Below are 21,410 nucleotides of genomic sequence, written 5' to 3'. Positions count from 1 at the left end.
TTTAAAACAAAAAAAAAAGCTTTATATTTGATTTTTTCTTAGAACTTTATTTCAACACCATGGTTTACAAAATTGTTCAAAATACAGTTGTTTCGGGCATTCAATGTTCCATCACCAATCTCACCACCAGTGTGGCCTTCTTTCCATCATTGTCCCCAGTTCCCCACCCCCCCCAAGTCTGGTTCCTGAGCAGGCACATAATATTTTTATACTGCTGTTACAACAAAATGGTAAATGGAAATATCAAAAATAGTTCAGTAAGAGAAAGCTTGAGAAAATTGTTACATTACACAGTGGGGTTATTAAAGTCACTGTCTGAGGATTTACTGAACGGTTTGTTACTAGTTGAGACTTCTGTATTAATTGTTTGTGCTTATTGAGCTTGGTTGGTTTCTATGCTACTTTTCCATCTAATTTGTTGTGTTCCTGGGGCTGTCAGTATTGTGGAATTTGGAGCACTCCAGGGCTGGAAAACTGAAACAATTCTTTGACTTGGCACTTAATATCCCATGAGATTAGTCCTATAGCTGATTCTGACAGTACAAGAGGCCAATGATAATATAATCCAGTAATCTCAAAAAATAGCTCTGGGGTCAGAGATTGAGTACAGCAGGTCGGGCACTTGACTTGCACAAAGCCAACCCAAATTCAATCCCCATACAGTCCCCTTAGCCCCACCAGGGGTGATCCTTGAATGCAGAGCCAGCAATAAGACATAAGCACTGTAGGGAGCTGGAGCAATAGCACAGCGGGTAGGGCGTTTGCCTTGCACGCAGCCGACCCTGGTTTGATCCCCAGCATCCCATATGGTACCCCGAGCACTTCCAGGAGTAATTCCTGAGTGCAGAGCCAGGAGTAACCCCTGAGCATCACTGGGTTCGACCCAAAAAGTGGGGGAAAAAAAAAAGACATAAGCACTATAGAGTATGCCACCCCGCCACCCCCATGCCAAAAAAAAAAACACAAACCTGTGATCTTATCCAATTCCCTCACTTAGAGGTGACTGACTTAAATTTCTTAGAAGGGGTCTTGGCCCTAGACTCTAGATATTTTTTCTTTCTTTTTAAATTTTTTTGGAGAGCTACACCCAGTGGTTATTAGAGGTTACTCCTAGATCTGCACTAAGGAATTACTACTGGCAGTGCTCAGGGAACCATATGGGATTCCAAGTATCGAAAGTAAGCCAAATGCAAGGCAAGCACCCGACCTGCTGTACTATAGCTCCAACCCCGAAACATTAGATTTCCAAATCCCTGTCTAATGCACTTAAGACTTAACTCCATATCGTCCTACCATAGATCCTAATTCATATATAGATAAAGATATAGGTATATCCTGTTTCATAGCAACACTTCAATTATCCATTCTTAAATTTCTCTACCATTATTTTCTGTTCCCCTAGTTCCATCAACTTTTTCTCATGATTTATCATTTGGTTTGTGTTGTTTTGTTGCCACACCCATCAAGGTATTCCTGGCTCTGCATTCAGAGATCATCCCTGGTAGTGCTCAGGGGACACTATGGAGTGCCAAGGTCAGCCACATGCAAGGCAAACACCCTACATGCTCTACTGTCACCTTAGCCCTGTCATGATTTATCTTGTGTTGCATAAAACTGGAACTTTAAATGAAGTAAAGCACTCTAAAGAGGTAACGACTGACTTCCTCAACTGATTTGTACTATGGTATTAGAGATGGGGGGCGGGGGAGGAGCAGGAGGTTGGAGCCTGACCCTAGGGAGTGCTCAAGGCTCACTTTTATCAAGGCTCAGAGAATGTGTGGTAGCCAGGGATAAAATCCAGATAAGCTGCATGCAAGGCAAGCACACTTCTGTCTGTACTATCTTTCTGGCCCCTATACTATGACTTTAAGTAGAACTGTTTTCATCTATATTTTCTACTCTATTATTTATCTCCTTTTTGGTATATAAGTACTTTTTTGTATATTATTCAGCACACATCAATTAGTGACGATTTTCCTACCCAGGCATCAAGGTTCACTCAAATGCCTTATGTCTCTCAAATGCCTTTTGTCAGCTAGTAGTAGTTTTGACAAAACTTCTGGTATACCAGGCATGTATAAACATATAGAGTGAGCAAGATGTTATAAAGCCTGAGTAAACAGATATATTAAAGCAATTGAGAAAGAGAAAGTGAAGACTAAGTCAATTCTCTCTTTGACAAATCAAAATAATGAGCAAAACTAATCGAAGAAAGTTATCTGTTAAGCATTTAAAAACTGAAATTTTGAGCAGGAGAGATAGTACAGCATAAGGTGTTTGCCTTGCACGTAACCTAACCCAGCCAGGTTCACTCCCAAGAATCCCATGTGGTCTCCCATCCCAACCCTATGAGGAGTGATCCCCGAGTAAGAGGAAAGAAGTAAGCCCTGAGCACAGTTAAGTATGGCTTCAAAACTACTACTGTAGGGGCTGGAGTGATAGCACAACGGGTAGGGCGTTTGCCTTGCACGAGGCCAACCCGGGTTCAAATCCCAGCATCCCATATGGTCCTCTGAGCACCACTAGGGGTGATTCCTAAGTGCAGAGCCAGGAGTAACCCCTGTGCATTGCCAGGTGTGACCCAAAAAGCAAAAACAAACAAACAAACAAACAAAAAACTACTACTGTAGCACTGTCATCCGGTGTCATCCGGTTGTTCATCAATTTGCTCAAGCGGGTACCAGTAACGTCTCCATCATGAGACTTGGACTTGTTACCATTTTTGGCATGTCAAATACACCACGGGTAGCTTGCCGGGTTCTGCCTTGTGGGCGGGATACTCTTAGTAGCTTGGCAGTCTCTCTGAGAGGGACAGAGGAATTGAACCCGGGTTGGCCGCGTGCAAAACTACTACTACTAATCATAAAATTTCAAGGGCAGTGAGATATTACAGGAGTTAAGGCACTTGTCTTGCACACAGCCTATCTTGGTCAATTCCTGTCACCACATATGGTCCACCTAGCACCTCCAGAAGTGACCCGAACAGGGGCTGGAGTGATAACACAGCAGGTAGGGTGTTTGTCTTACACACAGTTGACCAGGGTTTGATTCCCAGCATGCCATATGGTCCCCCGAACACCGCCAGGAGTGATTTCTGAGTGCATGAGCCAGGAGTAACCCCTGTGCATCGCTGGATGTGACCCAAAAAAAAAAAAAAAAAAAGTGACCTGAACAACAGAGCCAAGAGTAAGCCTTTAATACCACTAGGTGTAGCCAAAAATGAAAATATAAAATAACATTTCAAGTAATATAAGTTAGATGATAAAGTATTTGAAGTGGAAAGTCTCTTGGTAACCTTAGCACTGTAGCACTGTCATCCCGTTGTTCATGGATTTGCTCAAGCGGGCACCAGTAACGTCTCCATTGTGAGACTTGTTACAGTTTTTGGTATATCGAATACACCACGAGTAGGTAACCTTAACTAATCATAATTTCAAAATAAGAAAAATTTGAACAGGTAGTAATTACATTCTTACCAGGCCTGATGTGATGTCTTCATCACTGTCTCCATCCTGACTGTTTTCCTTATCAACACTGAGAATCGCTGTATCCAAAGGTACCTTGTAACTTTCAGTAGGAACATCTAAGGATGATTTTTGCACAGTAAATTCTGCCTTGGAAATTGTAGCTTCCATCTCTGAAGTTAAAATCCTTTGGCAAGTTCTCTTAATTTTAGTCTTCTTAAACAGATTCTTAGGTGCCACTTTATTAGAACTTTTGTCTAGAAGGGATTTGGAGCACTTAAATTGGCCTGGGTTATAATTACTGAGTGAAAAGGGCATAAGACACACCTTAGTTACTTTTCCTAAAGCTGTAGGCTGCTCTGGTCTCAGAGATAGAAAAGTAATGTCTTGGTTTTCTTTATATTCATTCACCTATTCAAGTCAATAAAGGAAAACAGTATTAGAATCCCAGGCCCTGTGTATTTTACAGACATATCTGTATCAATACGTCTAATTTGACAAAATAAATTCAAACTGATAGTCTGAAACTCCCATCCAACCATTATAGAATTGTTTCTCAGACCGAACCTGTATTTTGTGCTTAGGAGTTTATCAGGCTAATACCATAACGATCAACATGTGTAACGGATGAGGCTATCTGGACTGTTTAACTTCAAAGTAATTGGAATTGCTTAAACTACTGCCAGCTGACATTAATTATTGCAAAAGCAAATAAGTCTCCGATCCCATCCTGCCACTATTTCTTGGGTTACTGACAATAATCTCTCTAAATGCTGAAGGCCCCATTTCCATAAAGTAAAATCAAGGCAAGGACCTTGATGAATTTTGGAAACATCCAAAACATTCGTTACATTATTTGACGCCGTAAGCGATGGGAAATCTTTTTTTTTTTTTCTTTTGCTTTTTGGGTCGCACCCGGTGTGGCTCTGCACTCAGGAATTACTCCTGGAGGTGCTCAGAGGACCATATGGGATGCTGGAAATCAAACCCGGGTCTCCCGCGTGCAAGGCAAACGCCCTACCCGCTGTGCTATCACTCCAGCCCCGGGAAATCGGTTTTGAAAGGCGGTGGTGATCGACTCCAGGACCCGGCTCTGGGACCACTGGCCCTCCAGGACATGATGTGACAAGGGCCTCACAAACACTGATGTAGGAGCACACCTGGAAGTGACAAAATTTCTCACCTCCACTTGGAGTCGTTTACTGGAGCCGGCCTTCTCAGACGCCACAACAGACTCAGACATACTGCGCGGCTTAAGCAGCTGGGACTTGGCACCAAAATTAGGCGGGAGAACGGAAAACTGAAGCGCTGAGTACCCGCGGGCAAGGCGTTTAAAGACTCAGCGAGTTGCAGGCGGGTGGGCGGGGCCCCTTAGAGACTGGGCCAGTAGCAGGCTGGTGGGCGGGGCCCGTAGGAAACAAGGGTGGGCGGAACCGAACGAGGCTAGTGTCCTTAAAGGGGCGGGCCTGGAGACCGAGAGTAGGCGACGGAGGGGTGGAGCCCGAGAGGTGACCCTCCCTCAGGCGGTGGTGACTCTGCTGGCTCAGCTGAGGCTAGGGAGGGAGAGTCGAGCAGGGGTTTTTCCCTCTCTTTAGTGGGTCAACTTACAGTTATACCCCAATTACTTCAGGGAAACAATGAGACAAAATATATTTTTTTGATCCTAGGTTCTGGTGAATTTAATGGTTCTGTCCTTGGGGTCTCTTGCGCAAAAAACACATTATTTCTTCTATCCTGGGGCCAATTTTAGAACACAGGTGAAATAACTTGAGACTTAATCCTATTAGCAGATCCAAGACACTCCATGATATGGTGTCTCTCAAATTTACACCAATTTTTTTTTTTGGGGTCACACCCGGCGATGCATAGGGGACCATAGGAGATTCTGGAAATCGAACCCGGGTCGGCCACGTGCAAGGCAAACGCCCTACCCGCTGTGCTATTGCTCCAGCCCCTACACCAATCTTTGATTCAGAATTTACTGTTAAAACCCCTGAACATCACTCACCAGTATGATGACCCAGCACTTCAGGGTTGGAGCCCAAAAACAAAAAGTAAAAAAACTCGACAGAGGGTCTGACTACTGAATTTCTGTGGACCCCCGTCACAGAAGTTACAAAATTCTTCCCATAGTGAATAATGTTCTGAATTCTAAATTGCCAATTGTCAATGTTTTTTAACACAGCCTAGCTACTAAATTACAGTTGCTTCTGTTAATTTTACATGCCCGAGAAGCCTTCCCCTCGATAAAATCCCAACTTATTGAAGATATGAACCTTTATACAGTACCCCAAACTTCCTTACAGAGAACCAGCAGGGCATTCTGTAAGTTTTACAGACTTAAATACAAACATACTCCAGACAGCAGTTTATATTATAATAGACCCCTCCATAAAAGGGAGATAACTCAAAAGTTTAAAAGTGAGGACTACAATGAAGGATAGTCGTGAGGCACCCCCGCACCATTACTAAAAGATCCCATCGCAACCCACTCAGTCTAGTCCACCGAGTCCATCAGGAGCTCCAAACTGGGATTCTAATCTGATTAAAATCTAATTCTGGGTTGGGCATTTGTACTCGGCTGACCCGGGTTCTATCCTCGACATCCCATATGGTCCCCGGAGCACGGCCAGAAGTTCCGGAGTGCGGAGCCAGGAGTAAGCTGAGCATCGCCAGGTAGGGACCAAAGAACCAAAAAATAAAAAATTAAAAATTAATTTTAAGCGCCAAAAGTGAATAGCCCTTTTCTAATAGTTTTTCAAGAAGCCATTATCCTCGACTTCAAACCAAACTAACAAGCTAACCTTTACCGGCAAAACCTAGAGTACCCTCCGAAAGCGACTTCCAATTACTCGGAGACGGTTCGGCTGGGGCCGCCGGCTGCCCTGCGCAGACTCCAGGTTCGAGCCCGAGTCCGCCGGCGTCCTCCACAATCCCACAATCCTCTGCTCGCGCACTTCCGGCTTCTCTATCTCCGCCCTAGGTGGTGTTGCTATCGGAAGCTCAGAGGCGCACAAGTGGAGATTTCTCTTGCTTCCTTGACGTTGTAGCTGCTCGGTGTTTGGAATCGGTCACGTTTTGGGAGTCACCGCCGCAAGCCATCAAAATGTCGGTCCCAAGTGCACTCATGAAGCAGCCGCCCATTCAGTCAACGGCTGGGGCCGTCCCAGTTCGCAATGAAAAAGGTACTGTGCTGAGCCCTTCGAGCTTACCGCTCTTCCTTCCCCATCCTATCTCAGACCTCTCCCGGGGGGATTTCCCCAGCCCCGCCGACCTGTTCCCTATTTTTCCGACTTTCCCTGGCCGAGTCCCACCCTCTAAGAGACAACACCCCCTTCACCTCCACCCCCCCCCATTTTATCTCGTTACTGTGGCACGTCTGCAGGCACCTAGCTCTCCTCTCCCTCAGCCTTCGTGTATCATAGGCCAGGGACGGGGGCCAATTTTACCTTTTGTTTTCCCTTTATGCTGCCCTTTTGCTTAATCTTTTTTTGGGGTGGGGGAAAGATTTTTGTATCTCAGCCGGTGATGCTCAGAGGTTACATCTCGCTCTGCACTCAGGAATCCCTCCTAGCGCGCTCAGCGGACTTTAGGGGGTGCCGGGTACCGAACCCTGATCTTCTGTATGGAAGGCATGCGCCCTACCCGCCGCCGCTGTACTATTGCTCTGGCTTCTCTCCCTCTTTTTAAACTCACTGCCACAGGTACTTACGTGTTTATTTCGCTCTTGTAGATCTTGAGCTCCTGAGCAACTTGAGACCAGAGCCATGTCTTTTTCGCTGGTTGTTTGTCAGGTTTGGGACCACACCTAGCGATGCTCAGGGGCTACTCCTGGCTCTGTGCTCGGGAATTACTTCCAGTGAGCTCAGAGGGCCATCTGGGGTACCAGGGATAGGACCCTGGTGGCTTCTCTCCACTCCACCCCACACCATGTCTTAACTAAAAAGTTTTCTAGCCCTTTCAACCAGTGCAGTCGCTGTATTTATGAAATTAACTGCGGAATTGTGTAAGACAGACCCTTAACCTTAAGAAACTCATTTCATGGGTCTGAACAATAGTACAGCGGGTAGAGAGTATGCCTTGCATGTGACCAATCCAGGTTCGATCCTCTGCATCCCATGTGGTCCTTCAAGCAATGCAAGAATTAATTACTGGGGCTGGATCGATAGCACAGCGGGTAGGGCATTTGCCTTGCATGCGGCCGATCCGGGTTCGAATCCCAGCATCCCATATGTTCCCCTGAGCACCACCAGGAGTAATTCCTAAGTGCAGAGCCAGGCGTAACCCCTGTGCATCGCCGGGTGTGACCCCCCCCCAAAAAAAAAAAAGAATTCCTGCGTGCAGAGCCAGGAGTAACCCCAGAGCATCTCTGGTTGTGACTCTAAAAGCCAAAACAAGAAAAATTAAAAATTTGTATTTTAATAGACATGAGATGTACATAAAGAGGCATATTTTAAGCAGTATGAGATCTTTTCTATCCCACATGTAATACACTTCCGTGAGGTATATGAACCAAGTGCTATATCTAAGGGCAGAGATAGTTTAGGATTTTTGATATTGCATGTGGAAGAAGGAACACTATACTTGCTTAGGGAGCTGGAACTAAAAAACTCAATTTTTTTTTCTGCTTTTTGGGTCACATCCAGCGATGCTCAGGGGTTACTCCTGGCTTTGCACTCAGGAATTGCTCCTGGCAGTGCTTGGGGGACCATATGGGATGCCGGCCCCAAAAACTCAATTTTTTAGTAAGAATTTTAGAAAATAATCGGATTTTTTTAATTCCATAACTTTCCTATGCTGCCTTATTTAAAAAATTAAGGCTTTTGAAAATTATTCACTACTTTATAGATGGTTCTTATTCAATTTAACTGCTTCTAAATTCCATTGTATAATTAAACCGAAGGCTTTTTCCCTAGTGAAGGACTGTTGTTTTTTTCCTCCTATCATAAAGTGTTTCAGTTATCATCCTTAAAAATTTCTGCTTAGTTTATTTGTATAATTTCTTTAGAGCAGATGATTAGAATTTCATCAACTTAACTGCCTATTACCAATTGTTCTCCACAGTCCTTCGTAAGAGTTTTGCGTTACTTCTCCAGGTCAGCTGGTAGGGGTTAAGGCACTTACCTTCTATTAAATCAGCACCACATGGTCACCTAAGCACAGAGCCAGGAACAACTCTTGAGCACCCAAATTTGTTTAATCAGACAAATGTGTATGAAACAGTCATCATCATCCCGTTGATTGTCAATTTTCTCAAGCAGTCTCAGTAACATCTGCATTCGTCTTAGCCCTGAGATTTTAGAAGCCTCTCTTTACTCGTCCTTCCCAACGGTGCCTGGGTTCCTCCACCGGTTCTTTCATGTGTGAGTCTCGTCCAAACTCGTCAGAGCCTCTTGCCCTCGAGTGTGGCTGTCTTCACCAGGGCCCCTCGAGAGAGTGGGTTGAGTTTCTCTCCCCACCCTGAGCAGAGCCCAGGCAGCCAAAGCAATGGCATCCGAAGCAATGTCAAATATTACAGCAAAAACATGCAAATACAAAAGTACTCAGGGCCACAGTGCTAGTTAAGAGGGCTGGACTGCAGCATACTTTGCATTCAAAAAGTTAAAATTAATCCTCAGTACCACATGGTCTGGCCAGCACCTCTGGGAACCACCCCGGCATATCATGCGGGGTGTAACCCCTAAGTACAGCCACATATGGCCGAAAATCAAACAAATAAAATGAAAGCACTCCCGTTTATTTAAAAACTAAAAGAAACAATAGCTGGAAAGATAGGATAACATAAGGCACTTGCCTTACATGTGGTGGACCTGGGTTAGACCCAGCATCACATTTGACCCCCCAGTGCCAGCACTTCCAGGATTACTTCCTGAGTGCAGAGCCAGGAGCAGCCAGAGTATCGATGGATGTGGCCCCCGGAAAACAACAACAATAAAAAGAATAATGCACTAAGGAAGGTTCTCTCCACCTCACTCTCCACCTCACTTGCCCCATTTTAGTTACAACTACTCCCAAGACCCCAAAAACAAATTTTAAAAAAAGCATTTTATCCTACTTTACCTTATTTAACCCGACCATCATTACCATCAAGTGTTCATTTTCTCCCACTGTTTAGATAATGTTGACATATTAAGTATCTCTAATTTGCTTTTCTCTCATTACTAGTAAGCCAAGGCATCTTGTTCATATGTTTATTTCCTCTTAAGGATTTCTATCATATAAATTTATCTTGGATGGGGGGTGGTGTAGGACTGAGTACTGAGGCCCAGGTCACTCACAGTGACTCTTGGTCATCCAGACCAGTGAGTCAATGCTGGGCTTTGAGGATGAAGATCCGTCCTCAGATCCTGCTGTGCTGGGGACCTCCAGGAATTGTTCTAAAGGATGTTGTGGTTCAGGGTTCAAACTCCGGGCTCTCAAATGCAAAGTATGCACTCTAGTCCTTGGAGCCATCTCCACAGTCCCAGGCTTGGAGGTTTTTGTGTGTCTGGTATCAGAGATCAGATTTTTGGTTTTTGTGTTGGGGGTAAGGACCCCAGACCTGGAGTTGCTCAGGAATTACTCCTGTCAGTGCTCTGGGAACAATATGGAATGTGTGGGTTCAAACCTGGGTCAGCAGTGTACAAGGCCAGCACCTTACCCACTGTGTTATCTCTCCAGCCCCCAAAGATCAGATTTTTCACTGTACCTTATGGATAGCTAGTTATCCCTAGTACTCTTATATGACTAACCCACTGCTTTTTCTTTTTCTGTTTTGTTTTTGGGCTACACCTGGCAGTGCTCAAGACTTCCTCCTAGTTCTGTGCTCAGCAGTCACTCCTAGTGGTGCTTGGGGAGTGAAGGCAAGCACCCTACCTGCTGTGCTATCACTCAGTCTCTGTCCACTGGTTTTTTTAAAACTTTATTGAATCACTGTGAGATAGACCCTTAGAAAACTGTTCATGAGGGGCCGGAGCGATAGCACAGTGGGTAGGGCGTTTGCCTTGCACGCGGCCGACCCGGGTTCGAATCCCAGCATCCCATATGGTCCCCCAAGCACCACCAGGAGTAATTCCTGAGTGCAAAGCCAGGAGTAACCCCTGAGCATCGCTGGGTGTGACCCAAAAAGCAAAAAAAAAAAAAAGAAAGAAAGAAAACTGTTCATGATTAGATTTTTAGATTTTAGTCATACCGTATTCCAACACCCATCCCTCCACCAGTGTACATTTCCCAGCACACCAGTGTCCCCAGTTTCCCTCCCATTATCCCCCACCCCCTGCCTGCCTCTATGACCGGAGCTTTTCTTCTCCCTCCCTCCCCCCCATCTCTCTCTTCCGTCCCTCTCCCTCCCTCCTCTCCCCTTTTGAGCATTGTGTCCACTGATTTTTAATATCACTTCTATAATAGCGAGTTCTCAGATTTGTTTCCATGTTTTGTATGAGTCAGTGAGATTATTATTTTTATTTACTGTTCATTTAAATAAACCTTTTGTCTTTTTTGCTTTTTGGGTCACACCCGGCGATGCACAGGGATTATTCCTGGCTCTGCACTCAGGAATTACCCCTGGCGGTGCTCAGGGGACCATATGGGATGCTGGGATTCGAACCCGGGTCGGCCACGTGCAAGGCAAATGCCCTACCCACTATGCTGTCGCTCCAGCCCCTTGTTTTGGCTCTTATGGGGAGTTGGTATTTGGTTTTTTGGACAACACTCAGTGGTGCTCATGGGCTATTCCTGTCTCTGTGCTCAGGGATCATTCCTGGTGGGGCTGGGGGATTGAATCCATATCAGCTATAGGAAAGGTAAACGTCTGTTATACTATCTCTATGGACTGTACTACTTTTTTTTTAAAGAGCAGATTAATTCACAACAAAAATGAAAGGTAGAGGGGGCTGGAGCAATAGCAGAGTGTAGATCGTTTGCCTTGCACGCGGCCGACCTGGGTTCGATTCCCAGCACGCCATATGGTCCCCTGAACATCGCCAGATCCCTGAGTGCATGAGCCATGAGCATGAGCTTGTGCAACGCTGGATGTGACCCAAAAACAAAAAAGAAAAAGAAAGGTAGAGCAGTTTTCCATATATACCCAACCTCCATGCATGCAGTGCCAGATAGATAGGGGTTAAGTGCTTGCCTTATATTAAGCCCACCCTGAACACAGAGCCCCAAGTGGCATCAAACCCAGAATGTCACATATGCAATGTATGTATGTGCCCTACTGCTGAGCTGCTATGTCCCTGGCCCCTGTTAATGACTTTGTATTTGTTTTTAGGCCACACACAGCCATGCTTGGGCTTGTTCTAAGGCTGCTTCAGACACTGCTTGGGGATTGTTCCCATGCTCAGCCCAGGAGACCATGTAGTGCCAGGGATCAGACCCAGGTTTCCACATGCAAAGCATGCATTCAACTATGAAATATCTCTTTGGCCCCTGTAAATGGTATTTTTACTTTAGGTTTGTGTTTTCTATTATGGTTATTTTTTTGTTTGTTTTTACTCTGTTTTGCTTTTTAATTTTGGAGCCACACCTATTGGTGCTCAGGCCTTACTCCTGACACTCTGCTCAGGAATCACTCCTGGCAGTGCTAGGGGTCTATCTGAGGTACTAAGGATTGAACTGAGTTGTCTACATGCAACACAAGTACCTCCCCCCTTCTCCTGTCTGGGGCCCTCCCCCCCCCCATTTTTATTGAGGCAAATTGGTTTTAAACATTACATAGATTTAAAAAGTGCAGCATTATAATTTGATATTTGCATATGTTGCATTATAACTGCCACTAAGTCTGTTTTCCATGTGTTTTTATACAATTGATTCCCTTTCTCAGCTGGTGAGGTAATAGTTAGTTGTTACCTAAATTTTTTATAATGGAGTAGTATTCCAGTGTATGGGCTGGAGCGATAGCAAAGCGGTTGGGCGTTCACCTTTCACGCGGCCGACCCATGTTCGATTCCTCCGCCCCTCTCGGAGAGCCCGGCAAGCTACCGAGAGTATGGAGCCCACACGGCAGAGCCTGGCAAGCTACACGTGCATATTGGATATGCCAAAAACAGTAACAAGTCTCTCAATGAGTGATGTTTTTTTGGGTTTTTTTTTTTTTTTTGCTTTTTGGGTCACACCCGGTGATGCACAGGGGTCACTCCTGGCTCATGCACTCAGGAATCACCCCTGGCAGTGCTCAGGGGACCATATGGGATGCTGGGATTCGAACCCGGGTCAGCCGCGTGCAAGGCAAACACCCTACCCGCTATGCTATCACTCCAGCCCTCAATGAGTGATGTTACTGGTGCCTGCTCGAACAAATCGATGAGCAACAGGATGACAGTGACAGTATTCCAGTATATATGTAGACCACGTATTTATCCACTCACTTCATCAGTGGACACTGGTTTCCATTTTTTTTTTTTTAAATAATGGTTTAGTTAACATAAAAGTGAATATGTCTGTTTGAATTTGTGTTTTTTCATTGCTTTGCCCTTCCTTTTGTTGTTTGGTTTTGGGCCACACTGGTGGTGTTCAGGGCTTATTCCTGGCTCTGTAATCAAGGATCACTTCTGGCAGAGTCGGAGGACCATATGGGGTACTGGCATAGAACCCAGGTCTGCAACTGCAAGGCAAATGCCCTCCACCCTCCCACTGTACACTATTGCTCTGGCCCCTCTTTTGTTTTTAACTACTAGTACAGGGCTCTACCTGCATAGGCCAAGAGCTGAAGGACATTGAAAAGGAAGCTAATGAAACATAATATGTTTCTTACCCAGGTGAGATTTCCATGGAGAAAGTGAAAGTAAAACGTTATGTGTCCGGAAAGAGGCCAGACTATGCTCCTATGGAATCCTCAGATGAGGAGGATGAAGAATTTCAGTTCATTAAGAAAGCCAAAGAACAAGAAGCAGAGCCTGAGGAACAGGAGGAAGATTCATCCAGTGACCCTCGGCTGCGTCGTTTGCAGAACCGCATTAGTGAAGATGTGGAAGAAAGGTATAGACTAAGATTTGTGCTTCCCAGAACCCTTATAGGTTAATGAGAACAACAGTAATAAGTAGTACCTGAATCTTCCTACATGCCAAACATTGTTCTAAGTAACTTTACTAATTCTCATGACTCATACAGTAAACTTATGTAGTAGGTATTACTATCCCCATTTTACAAATAAGAGCACTCACGCACAAAGTCTCTAGGAAAATACAACCAAAGTTACAGCGAGGTAAGTGGCAACCAATAAACAGCAGGTGACCCAAAGGAAGGCCCTAATTAATTCATTAAGGAAAAAGAAAATGCAGCTCATTGGTTGTTTTGTTGATGGGAAATACAAAGATGTTTCATAAAACTTAAGCTGATTCACCCACTCACAACTTCTGGAGACTAATGGAGAAAATACACTGATAAAGCAGGAATAAAGCCTAATGGTCTCACAGAGAAAAGGGAGTCTCCCCACAAGGGATTTTAAATATTTTTGTGTCGATTAAAGCCTTACTTTACATGGGGACAGAAAGATAGAACCGCTGGTAGGATATTTGCCTTGCACGTGGTAGAACCTGGGTTCAGTCGCCCGGCACTCCCTTGGTCTCCTGAGCCCACCAAGTGTGATCCCTGAGCACACAGCCAGAAGTAATCTCTGAGCATCGCCAGGTGTGTCAAAAAAAAAGGGGGGTTAATACCCTTTACAGAGTAGATCATAAATCCCAAAGTTTCCAACTTTTATATTGTCTGCTGAATATTTTTTGGGAGGAGACTCCCAAGTCGTACTCGGAAGTTCTGTTGGCCATTCCTGGCAATGCTCAGCCAATCAGGTGAGTAAGTCAGTGCTGAGGCCCAAGGGTGCAATGCTGCTCAGTTCCTACAGTGCTGAATGCCCTCCAGAGCCATACCGGTGGGTGCTCAGGGACCTCTAGCGCTGCACCTGCAGATGCTTAGGGGATCATGTGATGGCAGGACTCAGACTGGGGTCAGCTTAGTGCAACATATGAGCCTTAACCCATGTACTATATCTGCTGCTTTGGGAATTTTTTTCTCAGAACCCAGAGTTTGGTCCAAATAGTTTTGTTAATCTGATCCAGATAATTCAATTACAATTTCTGTTCTATTTCTGTGTAATAGAATACAGATAAAAGGAAAAATATTGTTATTTTATTCTCACATAAAAGTTAGTTGATATTAATTTCTGTGCCTCTTTTTACATACTGACAGCTTCTCGGTCCTTGGAATTAGATTGGCAGTATTACCACCCTGTCTTGTTCCACATTGATTTTTATGTAGTAAATGCTTTTATCACAGCAGCTACCAAAAACTTGGTTTTACAAGTATATGATTGTCATTGCAAGAAAATATGTCACCTAGTGTTTAAACTGTAAGTTACTTTGAGCTATTATATATATTCCAGGGCACTTCCATGAGTTTCTTGCACTGACCTAAAAACCTTGGTATAATTAATATTTTAGGTCCAACTTAACTATTTGCTCTGAATGCTCACTGAGTTAATTTCTTTGTTATGAACCTCACGCAGTACATTATTAAGATGCTTTAAAAATTCAGTATTTTGTTTTGTTTTGGTCCACACCAAGGAGTGCTCAGGACTTAATCCTGGATCTGCCCTCTGGAATCATGCCTGGCAAGCTCTGGAGCAAACCAGAGGATTGAACGTGGGTTGGCCACATATAAGGCCTTACCTGCTCTCCTATCACTTCATCCCTAAAACTTCAGTATTAGTGAAAAACAAACATAATGTCAAGGTGTTCAGTGTCTATGGAAATGCAGTTGAGGCCCCTCAGTTTTGGTGATACTAGTTTTACACTTAGAAATACTGTTTTGTTTTGTTTTTTTCAGATTGGCCCGACATCGGAAGATAGTGGAACCAGAAGTAGTTGGAGAAAGTGATTCAGAGGTAGAAGGAGATGCTTGGCGTGTGGAACGAGAAGATACCAGTGAAGAAGAGGAGGAGGAAATTGATGATGAGGTATATACAAAAAGGAAAATAAGGGGCTGGAGCGATAGCACATCGGGTAGGGCGTTTGTCTTTCATGCGGCTAACCCAGGTTCAATTCCCAGCATCCCGTATGGTCCCCCAAGCACTGCCAGGAGTGATTCCTGAGTGCATGAGCCAGGAGTAACCCCTGTGCATCGCCAGGTGTGACCCAAAGAAAAAAAAAAAAAGGAAAATAAGTTCTTTCTGTACATGTTAAAAGTTATGGCCTGTGCTGCTTTTTGAGGCACTAAACAGAAGATTGGACAGAACTCTCCCATTGTTTCCTTTTGAGGGTAGATTTGAAAGTAGAATATTATTAAACTGCATTTACTCATCACAATTTCTTGAGTTTGATGAGAGAAATTAAAAAGCCAACTTTGGGGCTGGGGCAATAGTACAGCCGGTAAGGTGCTTGTCTTGCATATGGCCAACCCAGGTTCGATCCCTGCCATCCCATATAGCCCAGTCAGGAGGGGTCCCTTAGCGCAGAGTGAGGAATAAGTCCTGAGCACCACTGGGTGTAATCCAAAAAACAAAAAGTAAATAAATAAAAGGCCAGCATAGAACACACACCATTTGGCTGACTGGATGTGTGAATTGGTAGGAAATCGAGAGACGTCGTGGCATGATGCGTCAGCGAGCACAGGAGAGAAAAAATGAAGAGCTGGAAGTGATGGAGGTGGAAGATGAGGGACGTTCTGGGGAGGAGTCAGAATCTGAGTCTGAGTATGAAGAGTACACAGACAGTGAAGATGAGATGGAGCCCCGCCTCAAGCCAGTCTTCATTCGAAAGTAAGTATCTCACAAACCATGCCTGAGTCCATATGGCCACCACTTTCCAGATCTGAAAATAAAAGCCACCTATTTATATCCCATGCTGTTCCGAAACTTACACCGTAAGTGAAATCTGCCCATTATCCAACTCTGCAGAATATTTGCTGAAGAGTATCTTGGTGTTGGCAACACACCCCAGTGAGTTTTTCTGTCTCCGTTCCCATTATAAACCATATGTTTATCCAAGGTCATAAATTATGTTATCACAAAATAAGCTCAAAAGCAGATTCCTATCCCCTTCCTGATGGAAATCCCACTATTTAGAATTTAACAGGTTCTTTGCTTTTATCTTAAAGATAAATTCTGATGCTGTGTTGATCTGGGTTGACTCTCATTTGGGTCTGCAATGAATAGAGCCAGAGATTATTTTCGGTTTTGCCCTATTTGGATGGGACTTGATTTAGGAACCAAGAAAGAGGTGAAAGAGTAAAAGCCATCCCTGGCTGTATTGAATGCACTCGGGAGTGATGATGAATATGATGAAGAGGAATATGAGGTGGGGAATGTTCAGAACCTTAACAAAAACATCTGCCTATTCTAAGATACTCAGCAATTAACATGACCTCTCTGCTACAGGAAGGACCGAGTAACAGTTCAAGAACGTGAAGCTGAAGCATTGAAACAGAAGGAACTGGAGCAGGAGGCAAAACGGATGGCTGAGGAGAGACGCAAGTATACACTCAAGGTACAAGGGCATGGCTGGCTGTAAGGATTTAGTGCAAGTAAGAGAAGCACAGCAGTAGTAGCTTGTCTGAGGAGAGTAAGGAAATCCAATAGTTTGATTATTCTCCCCATCTAGATTGTAGAAGAGGAGACCAAGAAAGAGCTGGAGGAGAATAAGCGGTCCCTGGCAGCACTGGACGCACTCAATACTGATGATGAAAATGATGAGGAGGAATATGAGGCATGGAAAGTTCGTGAGCTAAAGAGGATCAAGAGAGACAGAGAAGATCGAGAAGCGTGAGTAATAATAAGTTGGGCCCAGAGTTAATGCCACTAATAGGCCAGGTTAGGGACAGCTCTAAGGCACAGGCCCTGCAGTGAGTCCCATTCTAGGTTCCTTTAGGTTTCCTGCGTCAATTTCCTTAAATTGCACTTTTCTGGTGAGTGGATGCTTAACTCTATTTAACTCTATCCAGTGTATCTCTGACACTCCAACTCAGAAGTCACTCCTGGCTGTGCAGTTGCCAGATCAAACCAGGGTCAGCACCTTAGCCACTGTACTATCTCTCCAGCCCCTCAGGATTTTTTAGGAAAAAGTAGCTATCTTGTAAAGTCTACTCTTAAAGGCATAATAAAGATCACCCCATCTTTGTATTTTTTTTTTCCTTTGGTTTTGAGGCCATACCTGGCAGTGCTCAGGGCTAATTCCTGGCTCTGTGCTCAAGGATGACTAGGGCTTCAAAGACCAGAATCAAACTTTGGTTGGCCATGTGCAACATAAACACCCTACCTGGTGTACTATCTCCCCAGCCCCTTTTTACTTTCATTTGGGTTTGGAGCCACGCACAGCAATGCAGGGGGACAGCAGGATAATACAACAAGTTCATGCCCAGGCCTCTTGAGTTATCTCACCTGGAGGTTTTTTTTTTTTGTTTTTTCGGGTTTTTTTTTTTGGTTTTTGGGTCACACCCGGTGATGCACAGGGGTTACTCCTGGCTCTGCACTCAGGAGTCACCCCTGACGGTGCTCAGGGGACCATATGGGATGCTGGGAATTGAACCCGGGTCGGCCGCGTGCAAGGCAAACGCCCTACCCGCTGTGCTATTGCTCCAGTCCCCTCACCTGGAGTTTTGTTTGGGATGATACCCAGTAGTGTTGGGGGAGGGCAGCTTTTGAATCTTGGGCCTCCTGCATGCAGAGCATACACTCAGTCCTTTGAGCACTCTCTGGGAAAACATAGTGTTTGAAAGGAAGCCAAATTGGTCTTTCTGAAACTCGAACTAAGGCTTGTTTTGTTTGGACAGGCTTGAGAAGGAGAAGGCAGAAATTGAGCGCATGCGAAATCTGACCGAGGAAGAGAGGAGAGCAGAACTTCGGGCAAATGGTAAAGTCATTACCAACAAAGCTGTCAAGGGCAAATACAAATTCTTACAGAAATATTATCACCGTGGTGCCTTCTTCATGGTAAGTGAAAAGGAAATGAAAAAGTTGGGCAGTAGAAATAATTAAGCTTTAAATTTTCCTCTCCCACTCAAGAATAAACTGTTCTTGGGATATTAGCAGTTACTTCCATTTACTTTTTTACCCCTGTAGAATATAAACCAAATAAAGTATTTAGTTTAGCTAAAATCCTCATCATCGGGCCAGAGCAATAGTGTAGTGGGTAGGGCATTTGCCTTGCACACGGCCAACCGAGTTCAATCCCTGGCATCCCATATGGTCCCCCAAGCACCACCAGGAGTAATTCCTGAGTATAGAGCCAGGAGTAACCCCCTCAGCATTGCTGGTGTGACCCAAAAAGCAAAAAAAAAATAATTAAAAGATTCTCATTATCAGTGGAGAATTTTGTTTTTGGCTTTTGGGCCAACCCCAGCAATGTGCAGGGCTTACTCTTGGCTCTTCACTTGGGAATTACTCCTGGCAGTGATCGGGACTCTCTGGCATGCCAGGAATTGAACCTGAGTCAGCCACACAAGGCAAGAGCTTTACCACTGTACTCTCAGGCCCTATTCACTGTTTGTCTGATAAGCAGAAAATGCTTGCGCACTATCTAGATACCCAGTCCAGTAGTTTTGTATATGGAGATTAGGGTCAGTGGAAATTATTTCTTGTACTATTTCAGAGTCACAAAGTATCATATTTAAACATTTCAGTAGCTTCAGTGTTTCTTGTGGATGTTGCTGTTAATTTGGGGGCCACAGATGTCCATATTCAGGGTTTATTCCTGGCTCTGCCTCAGGGATCACTCTTGGCAGGCCCAGGGGACTATATGTGGTGCCAGGGATTGGACCCAAATAAGCCTCATGAGCACCCTACCTGCTCTACTAATGCTCCGGCCCCTCAATGTTTCTTAACGTAGCAGTACCTTTCACGTGGTTGAATCTGGGTTTAATGCCCAGGACTGTACTTGCTGTATTATCTCCCTGGCTCAAAATCTCTCAAGCCCTGGCGGAAATGATACCGGAGCACCAGCAGCATGGTCAAAAAAAAAAAAAAATCTCTTTTGGAAGGAGAAAGACAAAGTAAAATATTTCAACTAGGTATAAGCTCAAAAAAAGTTTAATACCCTCTGCTTCCTTATTATCCCTCATTGCAGTTTATTAAAATTGTGGTTTGAATATATGAAAAATAAAACCACAGATTAACAATACTTTTTTCTACAGGATGAGGATGAAGAAGTTTACAAGAGAGATTTCAGTGCACCTACTCTTGAGGATCATTTCAATAAAACCATTCTTCCTAAAGTCATGCAGGTATGTATATTTTAATAAGAATGGGGATAAGGGGCTGGAGTGATAGTACAGCGGGTAGGGCGTTTGCCTTGGCCAACCCAGCATCCCGTATGGTCCGCCAAGCACCGCCAGGAGTAATTCCTGAGTGCAGAGCCAGGAGTAACCCCTGAGCATTGCTGGCTGTGGCCCAAAAAGAAAAAAAAAATGGGGATAAGAAGTAATGTTATTGAGGGCTAGGAACTGTTTAGTAATATAACACGTTTATCTTTCTGTTAGGTCAAGAACTTCGGGCGCTCTGGTCGTACCAAATATACCCATCTTGTGGATCAAGACACCACTTCCTTTGATTCAGCATGGGGCCAAGAGAGTGCCCAGAATACAAAATTCTTTAAACAGAAAGCAGCAGGGGTACGAGATGTATTTGAACGACCATCTGCCAAGAAGCGGAAAACTACCTAAGAGTTCAACTATTTATTCTTCTAGCTGTGGAACAAGAGGAAGTCTCAGCATCTGGTCCTTGATTTTCTTTTACCATTATTTACATGGGCCCTGTAACCATCCTGTTGGAATTACTGCCATACTTGTGGACATTGGTGGTGCAGTCTTTGAAGGTGCTCTGTGAGGTTTGGACTCAGACTTGAGAAACCCACAGAAAAGCACTATTCAGATAGGATCAGAAGATACCCATTTAAAACTATGTGTGAGAGACTTAAGGTCTTACTACCCTTGCTTCCGAAATTCACTTGGACTACTGCAGGTTTCTTTTCCCAGCCCCTTAGCTTGGTTGAGAAATGTGGACATGTAAACAATGTATTTTATAGAAAATTCTATGCTCTTGAAACCTGTTTTGAGTTTTTGATTGGAGTCTGTTTTTCTACGTGAACATACTTTTTGATCCATTTGTGTGTGCCAAGAAATAAAAGAATCACACACCAATAAGGGTTTTTTTTAATGATAGTAAAATGATAGTAATGATATTTCTCTGGTGGGGGGCACCAGAGAAATAGTACAGTGAGTAATGCGTTTGCCTTGCACACAGCTGACCTGGGTTCTCAATTCTCAGCATCCCATATGGTCCACTGAGCACTGCCAGGAGTAATTCCTGAGTGCAGAGCCAAGAGTTACCCCTGAGCATTGCCAGGTGTGGACCCCCTAACCAAAAAAAAAAAAAAAAGATACTAGATAAGGGCCAGAGAGTACACCAGGTAGGGCCTACGTACACTTGCACATCATTAACCCAGGTTTAATCTCCAGTACCCTATGGGGTTCCCCTGAGGATGATTCCGAGTACAAACTGGTGTATTATAATCAAAATAATAAAACTACTCTGTATATAAAATGTGCAGGCTGATAAGTATCTCCCATACTAAAGTAAGAAATTAAAAGGGCTGGAGAGATTGTACAGTGGGTAAAGCACTTGCCTGAGCACCACAGGGTGTGGCCCTAATACAAAAAGCATTGTGAGGCAGTAGCTGTTTCAGATTTTGATCATCCCCCTTGATCTGAAACACTGGGGAGCCACAGCAATAATACAGCAGGTAGGGTGTTTGCCTTGCACGCAGCCCAGCTGGATTCAATCCCTGGCATCCCATATGGTTCCCTGAGCAACGCCAAGAGTAAGCCCTGAGCATCACTGGATATGCCCCAAAAAGCCAAAATAAATAAGTAAAACACTCGTCAGTTTGAAGAAGGCTGTATTCTAAGTAACAACCCAGTTTTATTAATTGAGCTGTATGTATTTGGTTGTCCTTGTTCTCTTAAGTTTTAGCTGTATGT

At 44.3% G+C, this 21,410-nt stretch overlaps 2 protein-coding genes across 2 annotated transcripts in view; one reads left to right on the top strand and one right to left on the bottom strand.

Moving 5' to 3' along the window:
• The window catches only part of WDR76 (WD repeat domain 76), a 43,914-nt gene extending 38,569 nt beyond the window's left edge, over positions 1-5,345 (bottom strand). The window contains exons 1-2 of the mRNA XM_004609793.2: positions 4,648-5,345; positions 3,477-3,875 (exon numbers count right to left, since the gene is read on the bottom strand). Coding sequence (XP_004609850.2) covers positions 3,477-3,875; positions 4,648-4,707 — 459 coding nt within the window. The 5' untranslated portion in view covers positions 4,708-5,345. The remainder of the gene's footprint in view (positions 1-3,476; positions 3,876-4,647) is intronic.
• A 1,097-nt stretch (positions 5,346-6,442) lies between these two features.
• On the top strand, positions 6,443-20,480 carry MFAP1 (microfibril associated protein 1). The gene is made up of 9 exons (XM_004609620.3): positions 6,443-6,649; positions 13,202-13,421; positions 15,267-15,396; positions 16,010-16,197; positions 16,816-16,924; positions 17,039-17,199; positions 18,207-18,366; positions 19,566-19,655; positions 19,911-20,480. Exons 1-9 carry the CDS (start codon positions 6,571-6,573, stop codon positions 20,091-20,093), a joined length of 1,320 nt encoding a protein of 439 aa, XP_004609677.1. The 5' UTR covers positions 6,443-6,570; the 3' UTR covers positions 20,094-20,480.
• Positions 20,481-21,410: the final 930 nt, after the last annotated feature.

The sequence above is a fragment of the Sorex araneus genome, chromosome 3 (assembly GCF_027595985.1).
Source record: "Sorex araneus isolate mSorAra2 chromosome 3, mSorAra2.pri, whole genome shotgun sequence".
NCBI classification, from domain to species: domain Eukaryota; kingdom Metazoa; phylum Chordata; class Mammalia; order Eulipotyphla; family Soricidae; genus Sorex; species Sorex araneus.
Note: the sequence above shows the minus strand (reverse complement) of the source record. Positions and strands in the feature narration are given on the sequence as shown.

Excerpts from the sequence above, each read along its gene's own strand:
- MFAP1 (XM_004609620.3), top strand. The coding sequence starts at position 6,571 with ATGTCGGTCCCAAGTGCACTCATGAAGCAGCCGCCCATTCAGTCAACG. Across the intron at positions 17,200-18,206 it reads GACAGAGAAGATCGAGAAGC|GCTTGAGAAGGAGAAGGCAG; the intron begins GTGAGTAATAAT and ends TTGTTTGGACAG. Across the intron at positions 18,367-19,565 it reads ACCGTGGTGCCTTCTTCATG|GATGAGGATGAAGAAGTTTA; the intron begins GTAAGTGAAAAG and ends TTTTTTCTACAG.